This window comes from Ostrea edulis, chromosome 10 (genome assembly GCF_947568905.1).
Source record: "Ostrea edulis chromosome 10, xbOstEdul1.1, whole genome shotgun sequence".
NCBI lineage: Eukaryota > Metazoa > Mollusca > Bivalvia > Ostreida > Ostreidae > Ostrea > Ostrea edulis.
Window position 1 is genome coordinate 19,794,643 of NC_079173.1, and position 23,424 is coordinate 19,818,066.

The 23,424-nt window shown below is 35.5% G+C and overlaps 1 protein-coding gene and 1 long non-coding RNA gene across 5 annotated transcripts in view; one reads left to right on the plus strand and one right to left on the minus strand.

Moving 5' to 3' along the window:
* LOC125665263 (uncharacterized) overlaps positions 1–23,123 on the minus strand; it is a 30,222-nt gene extending 7,099 nt beyond the window's left edge. The window contains exons 1-3 of one of the 4 annotated variants that reach the window (XR_007366207.2): positions 20,161–20,893; positions 7,240–8,008; positions 6,710–6,811 (exon numbers count right to left, since the gene is read on the minus strand). This is a non-coding gene — a long non-coding RNA (uncharacterized LOC125665263). Of the gene's footprint in view, positions 1–6,709; positions 6,812–6,976; positions 7,005–7,239; positions 8,009–20,160; positions 20,894–22,256 lie in introns of those variants that run through there. The other 3 variants (XR_007366208.2, XR_008799429.1, XR_008799428.1) reach the window with 3 other exon arrangements.
* Positions 96–15,213, plus strand: LOC130051031 (solute carrier family 28 member 3-like). The gene is made up of 12 exons (XM_056152172.1): positions 96–340; positions 5,761–5,867; positions 7,033–7,430; positions 7,872–8,016; positions 8,097–8,288; positions 10,404–10,565; positions 10,702–10,833; positions 11,015–11,145; positions 11,602–11,770; positions 13,251–13,514; positions 13,961–14,141; positions 14,245–15,213. Exons 2-12 carry the CDS (start codon positions 5,790–5,792, stop codon positions 14,274–14,276), a joined length of 1,884 nt encoding a protein of 627 aa, XP_056008147.1. The 5' UTR covers positions 96–340; positions 5,761–5,789; the 3' UTR covers positions 14,277–15,213.
* Positions 23,124–23,424: the final 301 nt, after the last annotated feature.

Here is a 23,424-nt window from a genome sequence, read left to right on the forward strand (position 1 = left end):
ACGTGATAGCATTATACATAATCCTGTATAGATTAGGACGCACCTCTTCACTGGAACCTTAACTGTGCTGTGTAAACAATCTCGTTATATTTTGTCAATCACATGACGAGACTTACAGACCCTATTGATAAATCATGGAAACCGTCAGGTTAAGTGATCAATACTGTTTTCATATCCAAGTTTTTACTTGAGTTCAGGTTATGACAAGATTGGTTTTCTCACAAAGAAGTAGAAATTCTATTATCAATTTGAAATGGTCAAGATCAAACTTTTTGTAAATATTTGCCCGCCGTGTTTTCTTAGTTTGGAAAATTTGTATTCATTGGAATTTTTTTACAAGGTACTGTATATTGGTTTCTTGCCTAATTTTCCTTACATTTAACAGATATAGATTTACATTCACTAATTATGTTTTTATCAGCCATTCGTATTTACTTTGTTACATAGCAATAGTGAATACAGAGTAGCAGTTTCTATGTGGAAAGAAAACATTTATACCCGCTAAGCTGATTTTCGAAAATCGATTTCACTGCTTGTCGAGGACGTCAAAACGATCAATCACAATTACTAAAATTATTGTTGAAAATTAGAACTGATTGGCAAATTTTATAGATTACATCATAGTGATAATGAATTCTAAAACTCATAAAAATTAAGTAACTGTACAAAATGTTTTCTTACTATTATCACCTGCATGTGGTGTTTTTATCTTTTAACTGATTCGATACGCAAGAGCTTGTTCTGCGTATGGTCAGTTTTAAATCGAAGCAAGCTACTAACAAACAAGTTGATGGTACAGGGGTTTCAACGGTCTCAATTAAAATAAGCATTTTGCAAATTCTATGGCCGTTGCAATGATCTAGTTTGCCAATACAACCTATCATGAGGTCAAATGCTGTCTGACGTGTTTCATACTGATTTTTAGACCGTTCTTGGCACACTGATTTTAATTAATTAAGATTTAAGGCCCACTATGGATGTGAAAGGTCTACAAGGGATGTTAACTCCTAGGCACCTGATCCCCCCTCTGGTGTGTCTTATACAGTCCCTGAAACGTTCTATTTTACAATTTTTCCGTTCGCTCACAATGTGTTTACCGTTCGCTCTCCGTGCGTTCACCGTGTGCTTTCCGTTTACAGTTTTTCGCTCACCGTTCACAAAGCGTTCACCGTGCGTTCACCATTCACTGTCATTCGGAACACCAAAGGATCGATTTTTATAGCAAGGCAAAAATGAACGTGCGCATAAGAGTGAAAGTAAAATTTCTTATTATATCAGAAATTTGATTTATAAAGTATAAATATCGGGCTTATCAACTGCGAAAACTCAAGGAAAACTGCGAATCACTTATCAATATCAAAGAATAGAATAAATCATTATTATTATCATTACAAAGCACAAGTATTGTTTGGTTAAAAAGTGAGAGAAGCTCTGAATGAGAGAGAAATACAAGAGCCTTTGGTTATTAATTTAACCCTTATACATGTACATGTAGCGACGAACGGGCCTCGAGTGCTGGTGCGTATACCAAAATGAGGCAGTTTCATTTCATAAATACCTCGCCTACACCCGAATTATCATTGTAACATTTTCAAGTTTGGGCAAAAAACACAATTTATTATATTTCATTTTGTCTCACTTGACAAGAATTCTATATCAGTTTATTATTTTTCTTAAGCCCCCGCCCCCTTTCTTACTTAAAAAAATGCAACACTGTACATTTCAATGCACATTCGTGTCCAAATGTCAAATTGATTTGACAAGTATTTCTGATTATTTTACGCCTATATCTATGTGAGACATTGTCAATAAATGTATTAACTTCTTTCCCCAAATTTGAAACTTTTGCATTGTTTGTCTCTAATATACCTCGTTACTAGCTTGAAAATACGGATGTATATTTAATTGCTGTTATAAAATTTAGAAATTCATTTCAAAATTAAGGATTATCTCCCTCATGCATAGCTCTTATCCTTGGACTAATTTGGCTCCACTTTTTTGGCACGCTGTTTTTTGGCTATATTTAGCTCTAAAACTTCATAGTTATTTCGGATTTCAAACATTTCGGTTGAGCATCACTGAAGAGACACTATTTGTCGAAATGCGCATCTGGTGCATCAAAATTGGTACCGTATAAGTTTTACATAAAGATGAAATATTTCTCGTATAATTTTGCCCCACGTATGATATACATATAGTTCAGTGCAATAAACAGTTTTATTCGCATCAAAAATATACAAGTATTGCACAATCTAAATGTAAATTCATGGTCACACTATTTATTTTGTACATACATACATTATTTCTGGGATTATTTCCTCAAGTCGATATACTATACATGTATTTGCAGTAAAGCGAATTACGCAAAATCTATGTGGGAATAAACATTTTCTACTATTTACAAGCGTTCAGGTGTCGACACAGGTACTTGTTCTACCCGTGTGGTTGTTTAATGCATTTATCTTGGCTCCTTTCGGGAATGTTTTGATAACGTGTAATCCAAACGACCGCGCTCGTAAAAAAAAATTTAAGTCGTGCATATATACCTGTAAATTCTTGGCGCTAATTACTAGACTATCTTTATTTCACATGCATCGTTTATACTCTTGTATTAAGAAATTAAATACTATGCATCTTAAGTCAAAATGTATAATTACATGCAGTATACCGAGATGACCTACCAATATTAATGATTTATGAAAACGTCAAGAATTCTAAATATTATGAAATATATGTTTCTATTTTTCATGTATACATGTATCTGTATATGTAATACTGTAAACAATGTACATATGATTTATTTATTTTTTGGGGGCATAATTGCTACGTGCATTGATGTGAAATTTACGATCATTTTCATTAGAAATATACTTCCAGTACTTGCACAGAAATGAACAAACAGATCAATTCATACTGTATATATATATATATATATATATATATATATATATATATATATATATATAAAGTTTGCAAAAAGAATTCGGTATTTGATACAGTAAATACATCCAATAATAAAAGTCAAGAAGTCAAGAAACACAAAACTCGAATAACATTTTACTGTTAGCGCTTTCGGCTTTAATGCCTCTTCAGACAGTTATAAAATTTATAACTGTCTGAAGAGGCATTAAAGCCGAAAGCGCTAACAGTGAAATGTTATTCGAGTTTTGTGTTTCATGACTTTTATTATTGGATATATATATATATATATATATATATATATATATATATATATATATATACAGTATGAATACTGTGATAATACTTCAGAATAACTGTTTTGCATTTGGACACAAACATTTTCTTCAAACAAAAGGCACCGCATGGGAACAAAAGCAGCACCGATATATGCCACATTAACCTTGGGATACCTAGAAGAAAAACTTCATCAACAAATAATAACTCTATGGGGCGAAGAGGATGCAAAACTCATAAAATCGAAATGGAAAAGATTTCTTGACGATTGTTTTATTTTATGGTCTGATGACATGGATAGATTAACAATTTTTGCAAATTACTGAACGAATTGAACCCGGATATCAAATTTACAATGGAAATCAATGATACAAAATTACCTTTTCTGGATGTGCTAGTTATTATAGAAGATACCAAACTTTCAACGGATGTCTATTACAAACCTACCGACACACACCAATACCTACATTTTGGATCATGTCATCCACACCATACAAAAACTGCAATTCCCTACAATCTGGCTAGACGTTTGTGCACAATAGTGAGTGATGTAAATACCCGAGATATTCGTTTGTTGGAACTCAGATCATACTTACAAAAACAAGGTTATCCTGATAAACTTATAGAAAACGGAATTGAAAAAGCAAAGAGTTATGACCGCTCTCAACTACTAGCTACAAACAACCGGGAAAAAGACAAAGATATAATTCCTTTTGTACATACACATAACCCGCGTAATAGAAATATCAACTCAATAGTTAATCAACTAAACAATATACTGAAAGACGACCAATCAACCAAGAAAATATTCAGAAAAATAAAATTCATCAACAGCAAACGTCAACCGAAAAATCTGAAAAGAATATTATGCCCTCCATATCTTAAAGACAATCACAACGTCACTAAGTGTGGGGATCCACGATGCGGGACCTGTCAATACATCACGGAAGGATCACAATACAACTTTAACGGACGGATATTTTAAGTCAAAGCCAACATGTCGTGCGATAGCAAAAATGTCTTGTATGTCATTACTTGTCCTGTATGCAAAGAATTTTATATTGGGGAAACAAGCAACCCGCTTCGAGCTCGCGTGCGGGTCCACAAACAGCAAATCCACAATCCGGAATACAGGCAAATTCAACTAAGTGAACATTTAGATGTTTATGGACAAAAACAATTTAATACATTTCCATTTTACAAGTTTACAGGTGGAAGTGACATTCAGAGATGTGAAAAGGAAAAACATTTCATTAATATGTTCAAACCTAAACTCAATAATTCAGTTTAACGTTATCATATTTGTAAATGAAAATGTTTTCACGCATTACTTTATAATGACATCACTGTAAACACTATGTTTTAATGTTCAGTGTCTTATGACGTCGAAATTTGTTTTGCTTTACTTTGACGTCACAATGAACAATACGTCTCAACAGTCAGTATGTAATGACGTCTAGATTTGTTTAATTTTAACGTTCCGCTGTTTGTGACGTAACGTCACTATGTTACTAAATGTAAAGCTTCTGGAGCGCGTTTTACAAAAGAACTTACGACTTACGACCAAGTTTACATACTGGAATTTTCTATTTTATTGTAAGATCATTCACTCCAAATGCAAAATATTTTTTTAAATGTTGAAAATTAAGCCTCAGAAAAGTTTTACTTCATTCACTCAAAGTAATAACAGTGTAATACAATCTAAGACTTGCGACTTTGTCGTAAGTTGTTTTGTAAAACGGGCCCCTGAATATTTGAAATGAAAGCGCTAAAGCTTATATATATATATATATATATATATATATATATATATATATATATATATATTCTCTACCTGATTATCAAGTACCAGGTAAGTACAATCCAAGGAAAAATCCTAAATATACCGAATGAATAGACCATTTTGCATTCATCGTGCGCTCACCGTTCACTTAGCATTCACCGTTCGCTCTGCGTGCGTTCACCGTTCGCTCTGCGTGCGTTCACCGTTCACTCTGCGTGCGTTCACTCACCGTGCGTTCTGCGTTCGCTCAAAGTGCGTTCACCGTTCAAGTGGGAAAGTAGAACGTTTTAGGGACTGTAGGTGTTCTGATATTGATCACTGTTCGTTATCTTCAACTTTCATATACAAAAGCTTGTTCTGCATATGATCAGTTTTTGAATGGAAGCAGGCTACTGACAAACAAGTTGATGTTATAGGGTTTCAACAACTCGTTTAAAGTTAGCATTTGGCAAATTAAGTGATGGTTATGATGATGAAAGGTGATTTGCCAATACAACCTGTCCTTTAATCAATTGCTGTCTGACGTATTTTATACCGATTATTAGGCCAATTGTCATACCCAATATTCATCATAATTGTTTCACTTATGAACTTGAGTGAAATAGTTCATTCTTTATGCATTATTCGAGGTTCTAACCCAAAATTGAGAATCGTTTTCTTATCCTCCTTTTTTTGGAAGATTAAGATTAAATGATTAAATTAAGAAAAGTGAAATTTACTGTGGCATATGTGTATGTCATTTGTAGTTGAAACATATTTCTAATGTTTTTTATGTTTTCTAGACTAGCATAATTTGAAAATCGACATCAAGATGAGTAAAGAATTGAGGGCATCAGAGATGAAAAACTCTAACGGAGGCGAAATAAATCATGGATATATCCAAACGGAAGTCAGTATACAATACAATATTCATATATTTTCTGTGGAAAAATATATCGACGGCCTTTTCTTTATTAACAATGCTAAGGTTCAAACCTATGTCGATTTGATATATTCCTGTGAAGTCGAAATAAAAGACACCCTAGTCTTCCACATCTGATTTATACTTAGATATTCTATTGAAGAAAGATGTTAACGGCAAACTAACAAATCAGCTTTATGACAAACGGAATGGCTTCATCTTCTCCTTTGTCAATTTCCCATATTTATGTAGCAATATTCCATTATCATCTGCATACCATGTTTATACCTCTAAAATGATTCGATATGCAAAATCTTGCTCTGTGTATGGTCAGGTTTTAAATCGATGACAAATCAGTTGATGGTGATGTTTTGGGGGTTTCAACAGTTTCGTTTAAAGTCAGCATTTCACACATTTTAATGTTCTTATAATGATCACCAATACAACATGTCAAATGCTGTCACACCAATTCAGGTCGTTTTTGCAAACTGCTGTTAACTATGGATTACTTCATTTACCTGACCAAGATATAGAGCACATAAGGAATACTAACTCCTCCTACGTACCTGTTCTCACCACTGTTATGTCCAAGGATCCGTGTTTCCCCTACACCTTTATAGAAGTTACATATATATGACTGGAATTACGAGATTGGTCATTGTTTGTTATCTTCACCTTTTCATTTCAAACAGTGTTATCTTCACCTTTTCATTCATCCCATGGTGATCCGGGTTAGAATAGATCTTCAGTACCCCCTTGCTTGTCGTAAAAGGCTACTAAATGGGGCGGTCCTTCGGATGAGACCTCGAAAACCGAGCTCCCGTGTCACAGCACGATAAAAATCCCTCACTGATCAATGGCCCTAAGCGCCGAGCATAGGCCAAACTTTTGCAGCCCTTCACCAGCAGTGGTGACGTCTCCATATGAGTGAACTATTCTCGAGAGGGACGTTAAACAATATTTAACAATTAGTCAATTACCTTTTCATCTAGAATGTCAATGAATATAACACAAACATCAGCATAGCAGCAAATTATCGAAATCCCATATAAACAATTGTGTTCTAGGGTAAATTTTTGATAGTTTGGTACCTTTTCATACAATACTGCAAAGCATAAATCCAATCTGAAAAACATTTATGTGTCTTCTGTAGAACGATGACCGGAAACATACAGAACAAACTAAAGTATCTCAGATTGAAATACCAGTCACCCAAGACAAAGAAGACGAAGAACACCTTACCGGATGTGCGAAGGTGGCTAATAAAATACAAACAACAGTCGGTGTTATTTTCAGCAAATATGGCAACAAAATTAAACTGGTTATTAAACTAGTTCTCCTGCTGTTGTATTTCACTTACCTCGGTTACGCCATGTACTACAGGTTTGGGGACGAGGGTTCGATCCGATTTCTGGTTTGCTCGATAATAGGAGTGATATTCCTCTTGATTCATATTTTCCAACGCCTGTGTCAATCTAGCATCGGTACATTCTGTCAGAGAATTGGGTCAACCTGTAAAGGGCTGAAGAAGACAAGGCGATATATACACCGGTAAGGGACTCATGATTAAGTGATCTGTACAATACGAGCAATACATGAAATAACATTAGATGAAACGAACAATAATTTCTTTGATGATTGAAAAGGAAGTCAAATTAGATGTAAAACTTATATGGTACCAATTTTGATGCACCAGATGAGCATTTCGACAAATAATGTCTCTTCAGAGATGCTCTTTCAAACTAAAATGTTTGAAATCCGAAATAACAATAAACTTTAAGAGCTATTTTAGGGGAAAACAGAGTGCAGAAAAAATGGAATCAAATTCTTCTAAGGATAAGAGCTATGGATGAGGGAGATTATCCTTAATTTTGAAATGAATTTCTAAATTTTCTTACAGCAATTAAATATACATCCGTATTTTCAAGCTAATAACGAAGTACTTAGCTATATGTAGATAATGAAATTATTCTCTCTCCTCTTCATTTACAGATTCTTACTGTTTGCCGTGTTTGTTTTCCTGACAGCCTACATCATTGTTGACGTTCTTTTGGATTATCCAGAAAACGCTGTCTCCATTGCCGGTCTTGCAATCTACATCATTCTCTTTTATGTGTTTTCTAAAAATCCTGCAAAGGTAGAATGCTTATAACACATGTTCATCGTTAGATATATTACCTTATTTTTCCTCAATTTATTATTTTATGTTGATTTTAGATAAACTGGAGACCAGTGTTCTGGGGTTTTGCCATACAATACATCTTTGCCCTCATCATTTTGAGAACGCAATGGGGATACGTGACATTTCAATGGCTAAGCGACAGTATCACAGAATCATTCAATTATCCAAACGCTGGAGCAATATCTGTTTTTGGTGAACTGTACACCAATTATTTCTTTGCATTTAAGGTAAACTTGCAGTTGAATTAAATACCTCATGAAAGGTGAATATAACGAACACTGATCATAACTCCCACAAGCAATACAAAATAGATAGTACTGGAAACATGGACCCCTAGACACAACAGAGGTAGGCTTAGGTGCCTAGGAGGAGTAAACATCCCCTGTCGACCAGTCTCACCCGCCGTGGACCCCATATCTTGATCAGGTAAACGGAATCAACTGTAGTCAAAATTAAGGTCCCAAGAACGGCCTAACAATCGGTATGAAACAAGTCAGACAGCAATTGGCCTAATGATAAGTTGTATTGGCAAACTAAATGGTTATAACGACCATAGATTTTGCGAAATACTGATTTAAACGAGACCGTTGGAACCCCTGCATCATCAACTTGTTTATCAGTAGCCTGTCTCGATTTAAAAACTGACTATAAACAGAACACACTCCTGCGTATCGAATCAGATGAGAGATAGAAACACCATATCTAGGTGATAATGGAATATTGCTACATAAATGTGGAAAATGAAAGATGGAGAAGCTGAAATCCTCCCGTTTGTCATCAAGCTCAATTATAAGTTTGCAGTTAATATCTACTTTTAATGAAATATCTTAATATGAAGCAGAAGTGGACGACTCTGTGGTGTCTTTTATTTCGAGTTCACTGGGATATATCGAATCGACACATTAATGAAAATTATTATTGTTAATAGTTATTGTTAATAGTTATTGTTAATAGTTATTGTTAATTGTTATGTCGTCGACATATCTATACGTCGAATTGAATGCTACAGCAAGATATTTCTTCCTCTGATGTAGAGGTTTTTGAATAAATTCTGCTTCATAGGACTATAAAAACAGGTCAGCTAATAAAGGAGCACAATGCGCGCCCATGGGGATTCCAACATACTGTTAGATTTCTTTATTGGTGTTTTCCGTCACACTCAACAATTTTTCATTTATCTGGTGTCGCCCAGTTTTTATTGGTGAAAGAGAGAACCCAGATACAATGTACCTGGGAAGAGACCACCGACCTTCCGCAAGTAAATTGGGAAACTTTCTCACTTACCGGCGCGAGCGGGATTCGAACCCGCGTCGACCAGAGGTGAGAGACGATGTGATTTTGAGCGCGATGCTCTAACCATTCGGCCACGGAGGTCCCTACTGTTGAAAGATATGATCACCAAAGACCACGAAAATATTGTCAATGAGGAACTCCAGCATATTTTTATTTTAACCCCAGAATACTGCTGCATGGAATCAGAGTGACGTTTAACAAAGTAATTTGTGGGATGACTGATCACTAGATATGAATATTTCCCTTTTCCATTTTTGTTGAAGAGGCGACTGTCTATGATGTCAAAAGGTCTAGTTATTAATTTATGGTGAGGAATGGTCGTGTATAGCGTTGAAAAGTCATACGTTTTGATATTGTTGATTTGAGAAACGTTTTGCGATTTCAAATTTGCTAAAAGTTCTTTGGGATTTTTTAGAAACCACATTTGATTTACACCACTTCTAGCATATGTAGTCGTACAGTAATTTTGGAGTTTCTCAGTAGTATGTGTTTCCTTCACAGCTGTTAATATTTTCGTGAGGAGCAAAGATGGGGGCTTGGTAGAACAGTTACTGGATCCAACAATATATTATTGTTTGTAAGGGTTTTTATGAAGTTTAGGAATCCGTTATAAGCACGGTAACTCAAATTCATCCGATCCATTGACTGGAATATTAAATGTGTCTGAACTGAAGCATGGTTTTGAAGAATCTCGTCTTTTGAAACTGCAGTTGGAATATAAGTCTGATTACCATAAGTGGAATTAATGCCAAGTGACTCGTAATTCATTACTCTTAATTCACTATTATGAAAAAGAACATATCAATAGTTTCTTCAAGACTCATAAGCATTACATTTATATAGGCTGGAAATGCTTTCTCCTCCTATGCACCTGATCCCACCTCTTGTATGCTCAGAGATCCGTGTTTACCTTACTCATAATTTTGTATTCTTTGTGGGAATTATGAGATTGTGCACTAGTTTTCATCTGATCATATGCTTTAGTGAGAAATAAATTCAAATATTTTTCTTACTGTAACAAAGGTAAATTTGTTCCATTTTATTTCAAGGTGTTTCCAGCGGTGATCGTCTTCTTTACAGTGACCTCCATCCTCTATTACCTAGGGGTCATGCAGGTCATTGTCATGAAAATGGGGATGTTTCTGACTTTCTGTCTAGGGACTACACCAGCTGAGTCCCTCAACGCCGCAGGGAACATCATTGGTGGCATGGTATGTTAAAGTGACGTTACAGATACATTTCGATGTCTTAAAAAATTGCATTTTTACACAACAAATTTTACTCTCCTACGGTTTGATGGAGCGACAATACAATGGTTTGGAAAAAACATTTTGCATTAATTTCTAGACGGAGGCTCCATTGATGATTCTTGATGATCCATTCTTAGAAGACATGACAAACTCAGACCTTCACGTCGTGTTAACCGGAGGATTTGCCACCATTGCTGGAATTGTCCTGGGCGCATGTATACAATTTGCTGTGGGTATTGTTTTGTAGCATGGTCGTACTTTCTCGTTAGTTTTGTTTGTTCATCAAATTGATTTTTGTTTTACCACAAAGTCACCATTATCAATATCTCCGTGTATTAAGGCACGTTTATGACGATATTTCTAAGAGATGTTACGTACCAGTCACATTTTAATTCACCCTGTCTACCCAGGTTCCCGCTAACCACCTGATCTCCGCCTCCGTGATGTCTACTCCAGCCGCTTTAGCCATCTCCAAATTAGCTTACCCAGAGACAGAGCGGCCAAAGACCAAATCAAACAACTACGACAAGATGGGAAAATCGTATGTTTGTTACATTTCTCTTCATTCTAATCACTTTTCTCTTTAGAATGCAAATATCTTCTAAATATACTTACTTTTGTTCTTTTGATTATGAGATAAATTTCATTTATGAAAATCCATGAGGGTATGAACTGCGACGTTTCCTGCCGACAGCCTTAATGATGCACTTTAGCATGGCAGTACAAAGCCTCATGTTTTTTCTCCAAAATGAAAATCATTTCTTACATATACATGCTACTTTCATTTCTGTCGAAATTCCAAGTCGTTAAGAAAGACGTTCATTGTTCATAACTTCATTGTATTCATGAGGAAATGGTTATACTTACAATATTTGGTAAAGATATCAAAAGCAAAACTTTGGAAATGTAAACTTTGGGTTTTTAAATCCACTAAGAATGTTGTGCTAGAATGTTCTTCATACAAATGTAACACAAACAAATATTTATTTTCTTTCAGAACGGACAGAAACGTGATAGAAGCCATATCTTCAGGGGCAGGTAACTTGGTCAAGGTTGTGGCCACCATTGCAGTAAATGTCATGGCCTTCCTATGTGTCCAAGAGTTTGTCAACATGACTCTGACGTGGTTTGGAGACCGCGTTGGTGTAGAACACCTGTCTTTTCAGGTGTGATATTTCTTCTAACCTTGCATACAGCGTTAAAAGTACTGTATACCTCTGACAGACAAGATGACGTGAAAACATACTGTCTCATTTCCTTTGAAAATAAGACACATTCTGTCCAGCTCAGTCAACAAGGCTTGCTTTCAGGCAAAATATCAGAAATTATCAAATATGGTCAAAAAGAATTTTTTTTAAAAGCTTATGTTCCGTTTAAATAAACCAATATAAACCATAACTTGGTTTACCTGATAAAGATATATGCCTCAGCGGGTGGGGCCGGTCGGCAGGGGATGTTTACTCCTTATAGTAACCTGATCCCATATCACCTATACCCAGGACTCCATGTTTCCCAACTCTCTAATTCGTATTGCTTGTAGGAGTTATGAGATCGGTCAATGTTCGTTATTTTCACCTTTCATGATGAGTTTTTGAATTTTGAATCATTTAATGTTTACTGTCGCACAAAGAACAAGGTACGGTTGTATACATAAAAAGGCCCAAAAAATTTCTCTCTATAAAATGTGTCTGGAATTAACCTTAATCAGTGTTTTAAGAAAGTAAAATAAATGCCAGGTATACTATGTCAACAAAATCAGAATGATAGTCCTAAATGGATAGCATTATGACATCATGAATAAGACATTTCCCGCCTTTTTCTCAAAATAAGCCTGAAAACTGTCAAATGTCATACAAATTATTGCTCAGGAAAAGATGTGCGCATTTGTCGAGCAAAATGAAAATGATATATATTGTGTATTATTTTGAGATGAAAAACATGCTTCAATATGAATTTGCTCGACGCATGCGCTGTATGTTTTCTAAAAGGAAAACCACCTGAATTTGTGGATATTTTCATTGAATATGGCATTTTTGCAATTTTATGCCAATTTCAAGCTCTCGTCATATGACACAGATCATTTTGCTGATCAAACTGAGTGAATTTTGGGTTTGCTAAACTATTCCTTAATTGAATGCCAGGATGTTAGCTCCAAGTGAAATCATCAATATTTTGGGCCAGATGAATGTAGAAACTGTACCTACTTCTTTGAAACTCGGAACCTGGAATCAGTGTCCTCTTTGTCATTATGTCACGAGTGTTATCAGAAAACAGGTGTGAATGTAGCATGGAAATCAAATCCCGTATGTACATATTTGTTAGTATACATGTATGTTGTTAATGTTGTGCATATGCTACATTCAGGTCACGATTCATCACTTAAAACTACCAAGGCAGACATTCCTTAAATTATCATGTTGACCAACATTTATGAAATATCTGTCAAAATCTGTATGCGCATTAGGTTATGTGGTCATATAAAACAATATGCATGTTCATCGTTTACATAAATTTACCAATGTAAATACATGTACATATATGTACACGTATCCGTAATATCTTTCATCAAAGAAAAACTACAACTGACTCTACTAGAGGGAAATAGTAGTATTATATGTACCTTGAAACTTCTTTCTTTATACACAGTTAATATGTTCCTACGTGTTCTACCCGATCGCCTTCTTCATGGGGACGGAAGTGCCGAACTGTCGTAGAGTGGCGGAACTTATTGGAATCAAAACCTTTACAAATGAGTTTGTGGCCTACACAGAACTGTCTCATCTCATTGAAAACAAGAAGAATTTTACGGACTACACGGCTCATTGGAATTTGTCTTCCGACTGGTATTATCAAGGAGAGGACATCATTCTACTATACGTCAACCGGACACTTAAGAATGGAATAATATCGGTACTTATGCACATGCTAGACGTTTTGCACATTTCATTAAAACACTGAGAGAATTTATGAATGCTGTATTATTTTGTACAAATATTAATTATGCATATTTTATCTAATATGAATATCCTAAATGTTTCCCAGGGCGACTTTGGTTCGTACCGGAGTACCTGTCTAGTTAGTGGGGTATATCTATGATCATCAATTGAAAACTGACATATGTGCATTATCGTTACAAGACCGCCTTATTGGCTACCACACTAACACTCGTAGAAGATAGGGTTGGTGTCGGGGAGAGTTCAAATGTCACAATACGTCATAATAGTTGAAAATCTCTTTGTTTGATTGTAACTCGTGTATACCGAGTTTAATCCCGAATACGAAATGACGTTGCCGCTTCGTAAAAGACGAAAAATTGTGAAAACAAATCTCAGTATCTTTGTTTATATTTAATACAGGCCAAATCGGAAGTGATAGCGACGTATGCGCTGTGTGGTTTCTCTAACTTTGGCTCCATGGGGATATTCCTTGGTGGAATGTCAGCGTTGGTTCCCTCCCGTCGGGGGGATCTATCAAAACTGGTCCTGAGGGCCATGATAGCAGGCAACGTGGCCTGTTTCTTAACAGGATGCATAGCAGGTAACCATTACATATGTATCTGATCTTATTTTGTGAAGTTAAAAGTCACAATTTATATATGCAATAATTGTCTTCTTGAGTGTATATTCTTCTTTCATTTCAGGACTTATGTATAAAGACTATGGATCAACGTAGGCAAATTTGGTTGTGCAAGATTCATCGATATCACCATTTCTTGATTTCAAACCCGCAAGGAGTCTCAAAATATTCTAAATGCTTTCTTTATCATACCCTTGAAAGACGTTACATTTGAAAATGGAAATATGACACATTTTTTGCTCTTAATTGCATAACATCGTTTAGAATAGAGGGGACATATTGGTTACCACCTATCAATCGAAATCTTGCCCGATCCGCTCAGTATCTTGGGAACCCATTCATTCAATTTTGCATACTCAGGAGTTGATGAGTCCTATTAACTTTGAGATCTCAATGTCAAAGGTCAGGATCAAACTACTTTGGGCATAAAATAAATTTGATCTACTCAATATTTTGAGAACCCTTTGCTTGACAGACTTCAAACATGGTATGCATGTAAACCCTACCATATAGCTAATCGCCAAGATCTCTCTAATAGCTGATAGTGATAATGATATCGGTCGTTGTTCGTTGTCTTCACCTTTCATCGTAAGGTCGAATATCTTATGTCAAACTCTTCTACAGAGAACAAAAAATTGCCAACTCAATACTTTGAAAACCCTCTGTTAGATAGACTTTAGGTTTGGTACACTGTTACCCCTATGGAGTAGATGGTTCATATTGATTTTATATTTACATGTCGAAGGACAAGGATCAAACTACTCCAAAGATAAAAAAAAAATATATTTATAGACGTCTAGTTTGGTAAACTGGTATCTCCAATTTGTCGTTAGAGATAATCTAAATTCAGAGTTGACACTTCAATAATGCATACGGGTAATATCTCTCTACAACAATCGATAATTTCCACGATATATACGTTATCTATACCCTACATGTAGGTAGGAACTTCCTTAAGATGATGAATATTCTTACCATCTACAATTATTGTGCTGAAAATTGGTTTTGCAATAAAAAATTAAGATCTATAAAATGAGTGTATGTTACATAGACGTCGAAAGCAAATTGAAAGTGTGCATTGTGTGTGTGGGGGGGGGGGGGCTAAACCAACAGCAAAGTTTCTCCGTCGAGCATACACACACAAGCTACTTCCTATTGACTTCATATACAAATTGAAACTGAAACCACAGTACTTGAGTGAGTTGCTAGAATTGGCTATTGGCTTATCAAAATTTCACAGCTTTTCAGTTCTTTTATTAGAATTTTCCAAAAACGGATAGTCTGCATTCATTCTCATTAACAAATTCATTTGCCACGCCCCGTAGATCCAGATTCTCCGTCTCTTCTTGATATACGTGAAGGGTCATCAGGTTATTTAGTCTAACTTGGGTCATAGTTGATCGCAGATACGATTTGATGCAGCGCAGTGTGCTAAACGTTCTTTCGCTGGTAGCATTTGTTGCTGGCATTTCACGGAGAAGTTCAATCTAACTGCAATTTTGCTATATAGTAATATGCATTCTGTTTTGATCAATTATTGTCTGAATGGAAGGAGTGATGTCCGTGGGGGAGATTGCACCTGAGTGTTTGAAATTGAATTCTCCATTTTTTGGCATTGATATCTCTACCGTAAAACTCTGTGACCAAGTCAAATTCCTTATCAAAATTTTCTCCTCTAGCTCCCTTCAACATTAACAAATCCAGCTGCATATATTTGGCATATCCTGGCCGGTCAAAACGATTTCTAATGCCATTCAGAAGTAAATTAATCACCTCGAAATATTACAGAAATTCTCCGTCAACATTTTAGGAGGATGTCCTCGACAAGGCACTGCAGTACCATCAATATCAACATGCGTGTCTCTGTTTGGCATTCTCATAGAATGAGAGGAAAACTTCGTATGTTCTAAGAGGCTCCGAATATTTCACCGTGCTGAGAGCCATTTTCTGACCTTCTGCAGCAGCCAAAGTTTTTTTTGAAGGGCTTTGTTAAGGATATCGCTATGACTGCGCAACTTTTCACCCAAAAAGACCACCAAAGAGGATGTCAAATCAGGTTATATCTTTCTAAAACATTTGATAAATTTCACTATATACATGTATGAGTTATTCATACATTGTAGATTGTATTTCCAAATTAGATCGTTATAACGACCATAAAATTTGCGAAGCACTGACTTTAAACGTGACTGTACATGAGTGTACGTTGGACAGGGGAAGCTTACTCCTCCTAGGCACCTGATCCCACCTCTGGTGTGTCCATGGGTCCGTGTTTGCCCAGCTATCTATTTTGTAAAACTTATGGGATTAATGAGATTGATCACTGTTCGTTATCTTCACCTTTCATTTGTCTTACAACCAGTCAGGTCGAAGGATGTAAGACTTGTACATGAACTTTATATTTTGTATTGCTTTTCGGATTTATGAGATTGATCACTGTTCGTTATCTTCACCCTTTGTGAGCTTTACGGACAACACAAAATTGTTCCATGACCAAGTAGTGTGTATACAACGCGGGTACGTTAAGGCAGAAAATGGAAATCTTTGCTGGGATACAACCCGCAATACAATTTTACGTATTAATTGAAATCAGTCTATAACCTAGTTTATAAATTCAATTCCGATTTCATTTTAATCCCATTTTTATTCATACTTTTAAAAAACCACGCATATACTTTGATTGTTTGATTTTATATTGTTTAACGTTCTCTCATGAATTTTTCACTCAAATGGAGACGTCAATATTGCCGGTGAATGGTCGTAAAATTTAGATCTATACTCGGTGCATACAGTCTTTGACTAGAGAGGGATTTCTATCGTGTCACACCTGCTGTGGCACATGTCTCGGTTTTTGCGGTCTCATCTGAAGGACGGCCTCATCTAGCCGCCTTTTACGACAAGCAAATGGTTCTAAGGACCTACTCTAATCCGGATCCCCACGGGAAACTAAGATCGAAAGAAATATTAAATGTTGTGCTTCTGTTGTGTAGTTTGTGTCTGATTAAAAATAATCTGATAAGGTCATAACGAAATTCTTAACTGTGTCATGTGAATATCGACAAAAGCTGGAGTGTTTGAAATACATCCCATTTAATATACATGTCAAATACTGCGAATTTTTTTTATAGTAAATCGATTTCATTCATCGAACATTTTGTTCAAGATGGATAAAAAATATGTGGAATATCAAAATTACGTATTAAACATATAAGAATAAAAGTGCGTAACATCTATCCCACTATCTTTAGTAAACCAGAAGTGATAAAAGAATTAAATAGGTTACATAAGGAACAAGTTTTAGTTGCAGTTAACAAAACCAGTAAAACATTGTATTTGTACGGCTTATTACTGGATTTAAAACGAACTCCGTATTTGATAATCCTAGTTTCATTCCAACTTCGCTTTCAAATCATAAAAATCTTCAAAACCATGCATCAATTTTAAACACATTTAAAATCCTAGTTAATGGAATGAATGAATACGAGTTACCGTAACTATACTGGATTCCTAAACTTCACAAAAACCCTCAAAAACATAGATTCGTTGCTGGAATCATTAAATGTTCTACCAAGCCCCTATCTTAACTCCTCATGAAAATATTAACATAGGGCTCACGGCGGATGTGACGGGTCGAAAGGGAATGATTACTCCACCTAGGTACCTGATCCCAGCTCTCGTGTATCCAGGGTTTCGTGTTTGCCCAACTCAGAATGGGATCAGTGTTTACTTATTGCGTACTACTTTCAATCATCCATGGATCTTACGAGGTCATTGATTCAAGACAGGAAGTCTAGATAAAATTTTGTTTTCTGTGTTTGTTGTTTTTATCAAGTGAATAAGATCAAAATTCAATCAAGCAGGTATAAAAATGGACTATATCTGACGTAAATTAAACACAGTTTTCAAGTTGACAATATTAGATCTTTTTGGAAAAAAATTCGGACAAGTGAAGTTGAAGTTCGGACAAGTAAATATTTTTGTCTCTTGTCCGAATGGACAAGTAGGATAAAAACTTAATGTTGAGCCCTGGACTCTCTATTTTGTATTGCTTATAGAAGTTATGGGATTAATCACTGTTTGTTATCTTCACCCTTCATCTGTGCAACGACACATGCAAGTAGTAGTGTAAATCAAATCTAAACAACGTTTAGTAAATTTGAAATCATAAAACTTCTCTCAAATCAACATTAAAACGTATGACTTTTCAACATTTTACACGACAATTTATCTCAATTAATCAAAGACAAGACTTTTTGACATCATTGAAAACTGCTTCTTCAAAATATATCAAAAATGATTTCATTCATATGTCGATTCGAAATATCTCAGTTAACTCGAAATAAAAGACACCACAGTGCCTTCCACATCTGCTTTACACTTAGATATTTCATTGAACAGATATTAACGGTAAACTAACAACTCAACTTTATGACAAACGGAATGATTTCAGCTTCTACATCGTCAATTTTCCATATTTATCTAGCATTATTCTATTATCACTTACATAAGGTGTTTATTTATCTCAACTGATTCGATACGCAACAGCTTGTTCTGTGTATGATCATTTCTTAAATCGAGAGAGACTACCGTCAAATCAAAATTGCTACCGTATAAGTTTTACATTATGACCCCTGGGTCGAGGCCTCTGCTGGTGGACTGTTAGTCCCCGAGGGTCTCTACAGCCTAGTAGCTAAGTACTTCGTTACTAGCTTGAAAATACGGATGTATATTCAATTGCTGTGATAAAATTTATAAATTCATTTCAGAATTAAGGATTACCTCCCTCATGCATATCTCTTATTCTTAGACGAATTTGACTCCACTTTTTTGGTACTCTGTTTTTTCCTATAATAGCTCTAACAAGTTTATTGTTATTTTGGATTTCAAACATTTCGGTTGAGCATCACTAAAGAGACATTATTTTTCGAAATGCGCATCTGGTCCATCAAAATTGGTACCGTATAAGTTTTACAAACAAGTTGGTGGTGCAGGGGTTACATCAGTCTCGTTTAAATTCAGCATTACGCACACTTGATGGCCGTTATAAGAATCTAATTTACCAATACAACCTGTCATTGGGTAAAATGCTGTCTGGCATGTTTTATATCATTCGGGGTCGTTCTGTATACACTGATTTTGATTACGGATTGCTCCTTTTTTCCTAATCGTGATATAGGGTTCATAGCAGGTGTGACTGGTCGACAGTAGATGTTTACTCCTCCTAAACACTTGATCCCACCTCTATTATGCCCAGGGCTCCGTATTTCTACTACTTCTAATTGTGTTTTATTTATAGGAGTATATGATTGACCATTGTTCGTTATCTTCATCTTTGCATCTGTTCAATATTGATTTATTTACGTATATGTTTGTAACTGTAGGCGAAACCATTATTATTTGAGGATTTTCGCTGTTTTAGAATAATCTGAAAAAGACCTGGGTACATATGAGTGCAAGGAACAATAATTCTGGGTAGGGATTGTGAAATCGCGGGTATTTGAAATCGGCCTTGTATTACAAACAGGGTTCAGAAATCCTTTATAGATAATTAAAATGGAGAGATGGTTTTTTCTCCTAGTATATTTGGCACAAACAGTGACCCAGATTTGAAGCTACTTGAACTTCATCGAAACTAGGCAAACAGTACGTAGCACGATGAGAAAGTTCCAATTGTCTTTGTTGTTTTTATAATTATAGTTATCAAACCCAAATTTAGGATTGATTGTTTCACTGTTTTCAGTTATCTGGTGGCGCCCAGTTTTTAATGGTGGAAGAGAGAGAACCCAGATACAATGTACCTGGGAAGAGACCATCGACCTTCCGAAAGTAATGCTAAATGTTTATGAATTGAATTTAAAAATGATAGAGTTTTGAATAAGACTAATGCATCCCTAATAAAAACTACATATGTCAATTGTATGAGGAACGAGACATTAATCTAATAGCCTACCGATTTCAAAGTGCTATGCGAATTACTTACCCCTGATTAAAGAGGGTGCGCAGCATATTGCGGTCCTCAGTTGACGGTTTCATACAAGGAATAAATAGACAATTTACGATTTTTGATTGCAATCAATTGCCAGTTAAGGAAATGTTCTAAGAATTAAGTGCAATGACTTAAAAATACAGGTACTTATTTCATACATTGGTCACCCCCCCCCCCCCCTAGTAAGGAAGGGGTGGCCTATGATTGTATGAAACAAGTGCCTGTGGTATGTAAATGTTAACTCGTCTTCAATTTCTTTAAATCAGAATTATGATGTCCTTAGTATAGCAGCAATTCTTCACTATTAATTTTCATAAATAATTTCGACAACCAAAACAAAAAATACAACATGCAATAAGATATGCCTAAGTCACATGCACACGTACATCCCAAGCATACATGTACACTATAAATTTATCGATTCATACTGATTAAAACTACTTGTTGCTATATGCACACCAGGTGCCAATACACAAAGTATGTTAATTATCTCGACTCAGTATCTCTACTGTGATATTTTTGTCCAAAAAAAAATTGCGCATGATTCAATCTTTTGAAAGTTAGATTTTGTGTACATCAACTTACAGCTCTTCTTTCACTTCAATTACTCAAATGATCACAAAAACAATTATCAGGTACGTAGCAACAATGGGTCTACCCCTCTTATTATTACATACAACGTTCGTCATTTTTACGTGCAGAGATAGATCTTTAGATACATTTAGGATGTCCACCCCCACCCACCCACCCCTTTAAGAAAAACAGCATTGTCGTGAATGGTAGTGGTGTTGTAAAATTTAGCCGATGAATGCATGGAACTGAAACATCAATCCTTGCCGTTTTCCATCTCGAGCTTTGGATTTTTTTTTTTTTTTAATTTACTTGTTAAAGATTTCAGGCAATATCATGAAGTCAACCCCAACCCCCAAACCCCCCCCCCCCCTCCCCCTATAAACGATGCCATGTGCCTGATTGTATAGAGTGCTTTCATTGTGCTTTTAATTCTAGGTTTTTGTTGATTTTAAAACAGATTACTTCTGAAATCCTCGGTATTAATTGCATGATTTGGACAGAAATAAACCTCAAATACACCTTGGACATCCCCTCTTCCTTCCCCAACTCTACATGTTGACGAAGTGCACATTTTAAAAAGTTTTCACCAGAAAATCTATGAAATTAAACCTTGTTTTTGTCAGCGATATATTCCAATCTGTTAAATTTCAGAATACCGTAATAAAGAATTTGGTAACGTAGCATTTACTATACACTATTTGTTAGTACTATTTATGTAAAGCTTAGGACCACAATCGTAAGCGCGTCCCCGATTTCCGGTGTAAATGTATTAGCTGCAAAAATGTAGGCCATTCGATAGAACTGAACATGGTACGAGTAACTTGGTACCAATATTTTAGGCCATAGGTTCAAGGTCAAACAACATTAGATGTACTTTTTTCTAGAATTACATCTTCATTGATTGGAGCGCGGTTAGGGGACATGTAATGCTTGTTGTACTAACATTCAGATACCGACAAAACTTAACACGCTTTTAAAGCGAACTGTGCAGATGATCAAATTATCATTATCTTGCATGGATTGCTGTAATAGAATTTGAGTATTCGCTACAAAGGAAAGGAGTATCCCTTTAATATCAATAATAGAAATTGATACTAGATTTAGTACTTTATTTAATTATAGGCTTAACATATCTAACATGATAACAGATATACGAAAATAACTGACAATCTGGCACGTAGACTACCCCAACCAACAAAAGTTCATTTACGGTTATAGTAAGTTACAGATTTAGTTATTTTTGTACGCAAAGTAAACGACGCTGTGTGCTATTTTTGATGTAGTATTATTTAATGGTAAGAATGTAACCCTGTATTGATAGAGGAACGCTCGCTCCGGCCCCACCTCCCAATTTAAGATTTTGAAGGTTGGGGAGGATTTAAATCGTTTAAGTTTGTCACCACCATTACCCCCTTTCCGATTAAGATTCAGAACTTTAAGCAAATTAGATTTAGGATTTTAATTAATGCTTGCCAGGAAATTTAGATAAATGGACAATGATGATACATGTTACGTACCTCCACAGAATGACTCAGTTGATATGAAGCCACAGAAACCTTCCTAAAAGTATGATTGCTCCAAAAACAAATGTCACTTCTTCAAGACCACATTGCTTCCAATGTTGGTTGCATAACAAGTTTGGTGGAACAATTACGGATTAGTCGGGCAAGTACTGGAGAAGTGATTTCGGAATTCATCAAGACTTCAACTTCATGGTTTCCAACTTAGCTGAATCTATTTCAGGTCCACATGGTCGCTCTTGGAGACGAAGGCATTATTCGAAGTATCAATATCATACTGACATGCAAAAGTCCATAAATTTGAACAACAAGCGAGGAACACTATGCAAACAGGTGTTAGATACCACTTGTAAAATTAAAACATACATTGTGCATTTGAGGCAGAACAGCTGTACGAAGTCTAGACGGATACCAGGTAGTGTTCCTCGTAGTTTTTTCTTGTCTTGTCAATGGTTACGTTGCAAAAGGGATTTTCACATTTCGCGATTTTATTCCGATTAGGACACAACAGGTATGTCAATCGTTAGCCTTGACAGAGTAAATATAACTTAAATGTTTCAAAATATTGCATAACATACATTTTGTACATACTAGATTGATCATGATAACAGCATGATATGACATGTTTCTTTTAGGCAACGGAAAACTGAATTCTTTGGCAATTTGTAGAACTTTTTATGTTCTTAACAGATAAATATCTCTCTTTACATTTTTATCTCACAGTTTGATATGACAAGCGCGACGAGTACCTCGCTGTTGAAATTTCACTGTTATATTTTGGGTTTTCTGCCAGCCCGTTATTAAAAGTGCACTTCCTTATCAAAAATGTAAATTACTCAGAAACTGCGCGTATTGAACTTTGGGAGAGAGGTGTCTTTTTAACCATCACTGAACATTGGATAAAGAACATTCCTTTATTTGTATAAAGACAGTGGGACCCTTGTGTCTTGCACGTTTCGTATTTTGGCTGTGAGTACCTGAATGAACACATAAATTAATTGTACACCAATTTGTAGAAGTTCTCTGCATTGTAAATGACCTATCTTGGATTTAGATTTGAACATCCCTAATATGAGCCTTTTAGATTGTTCAAATATTATTTCTTACCAGTCATGTTTGTCAAAACTGCATCAATTTCTCATCAACAATAATATCTACGTCTCAT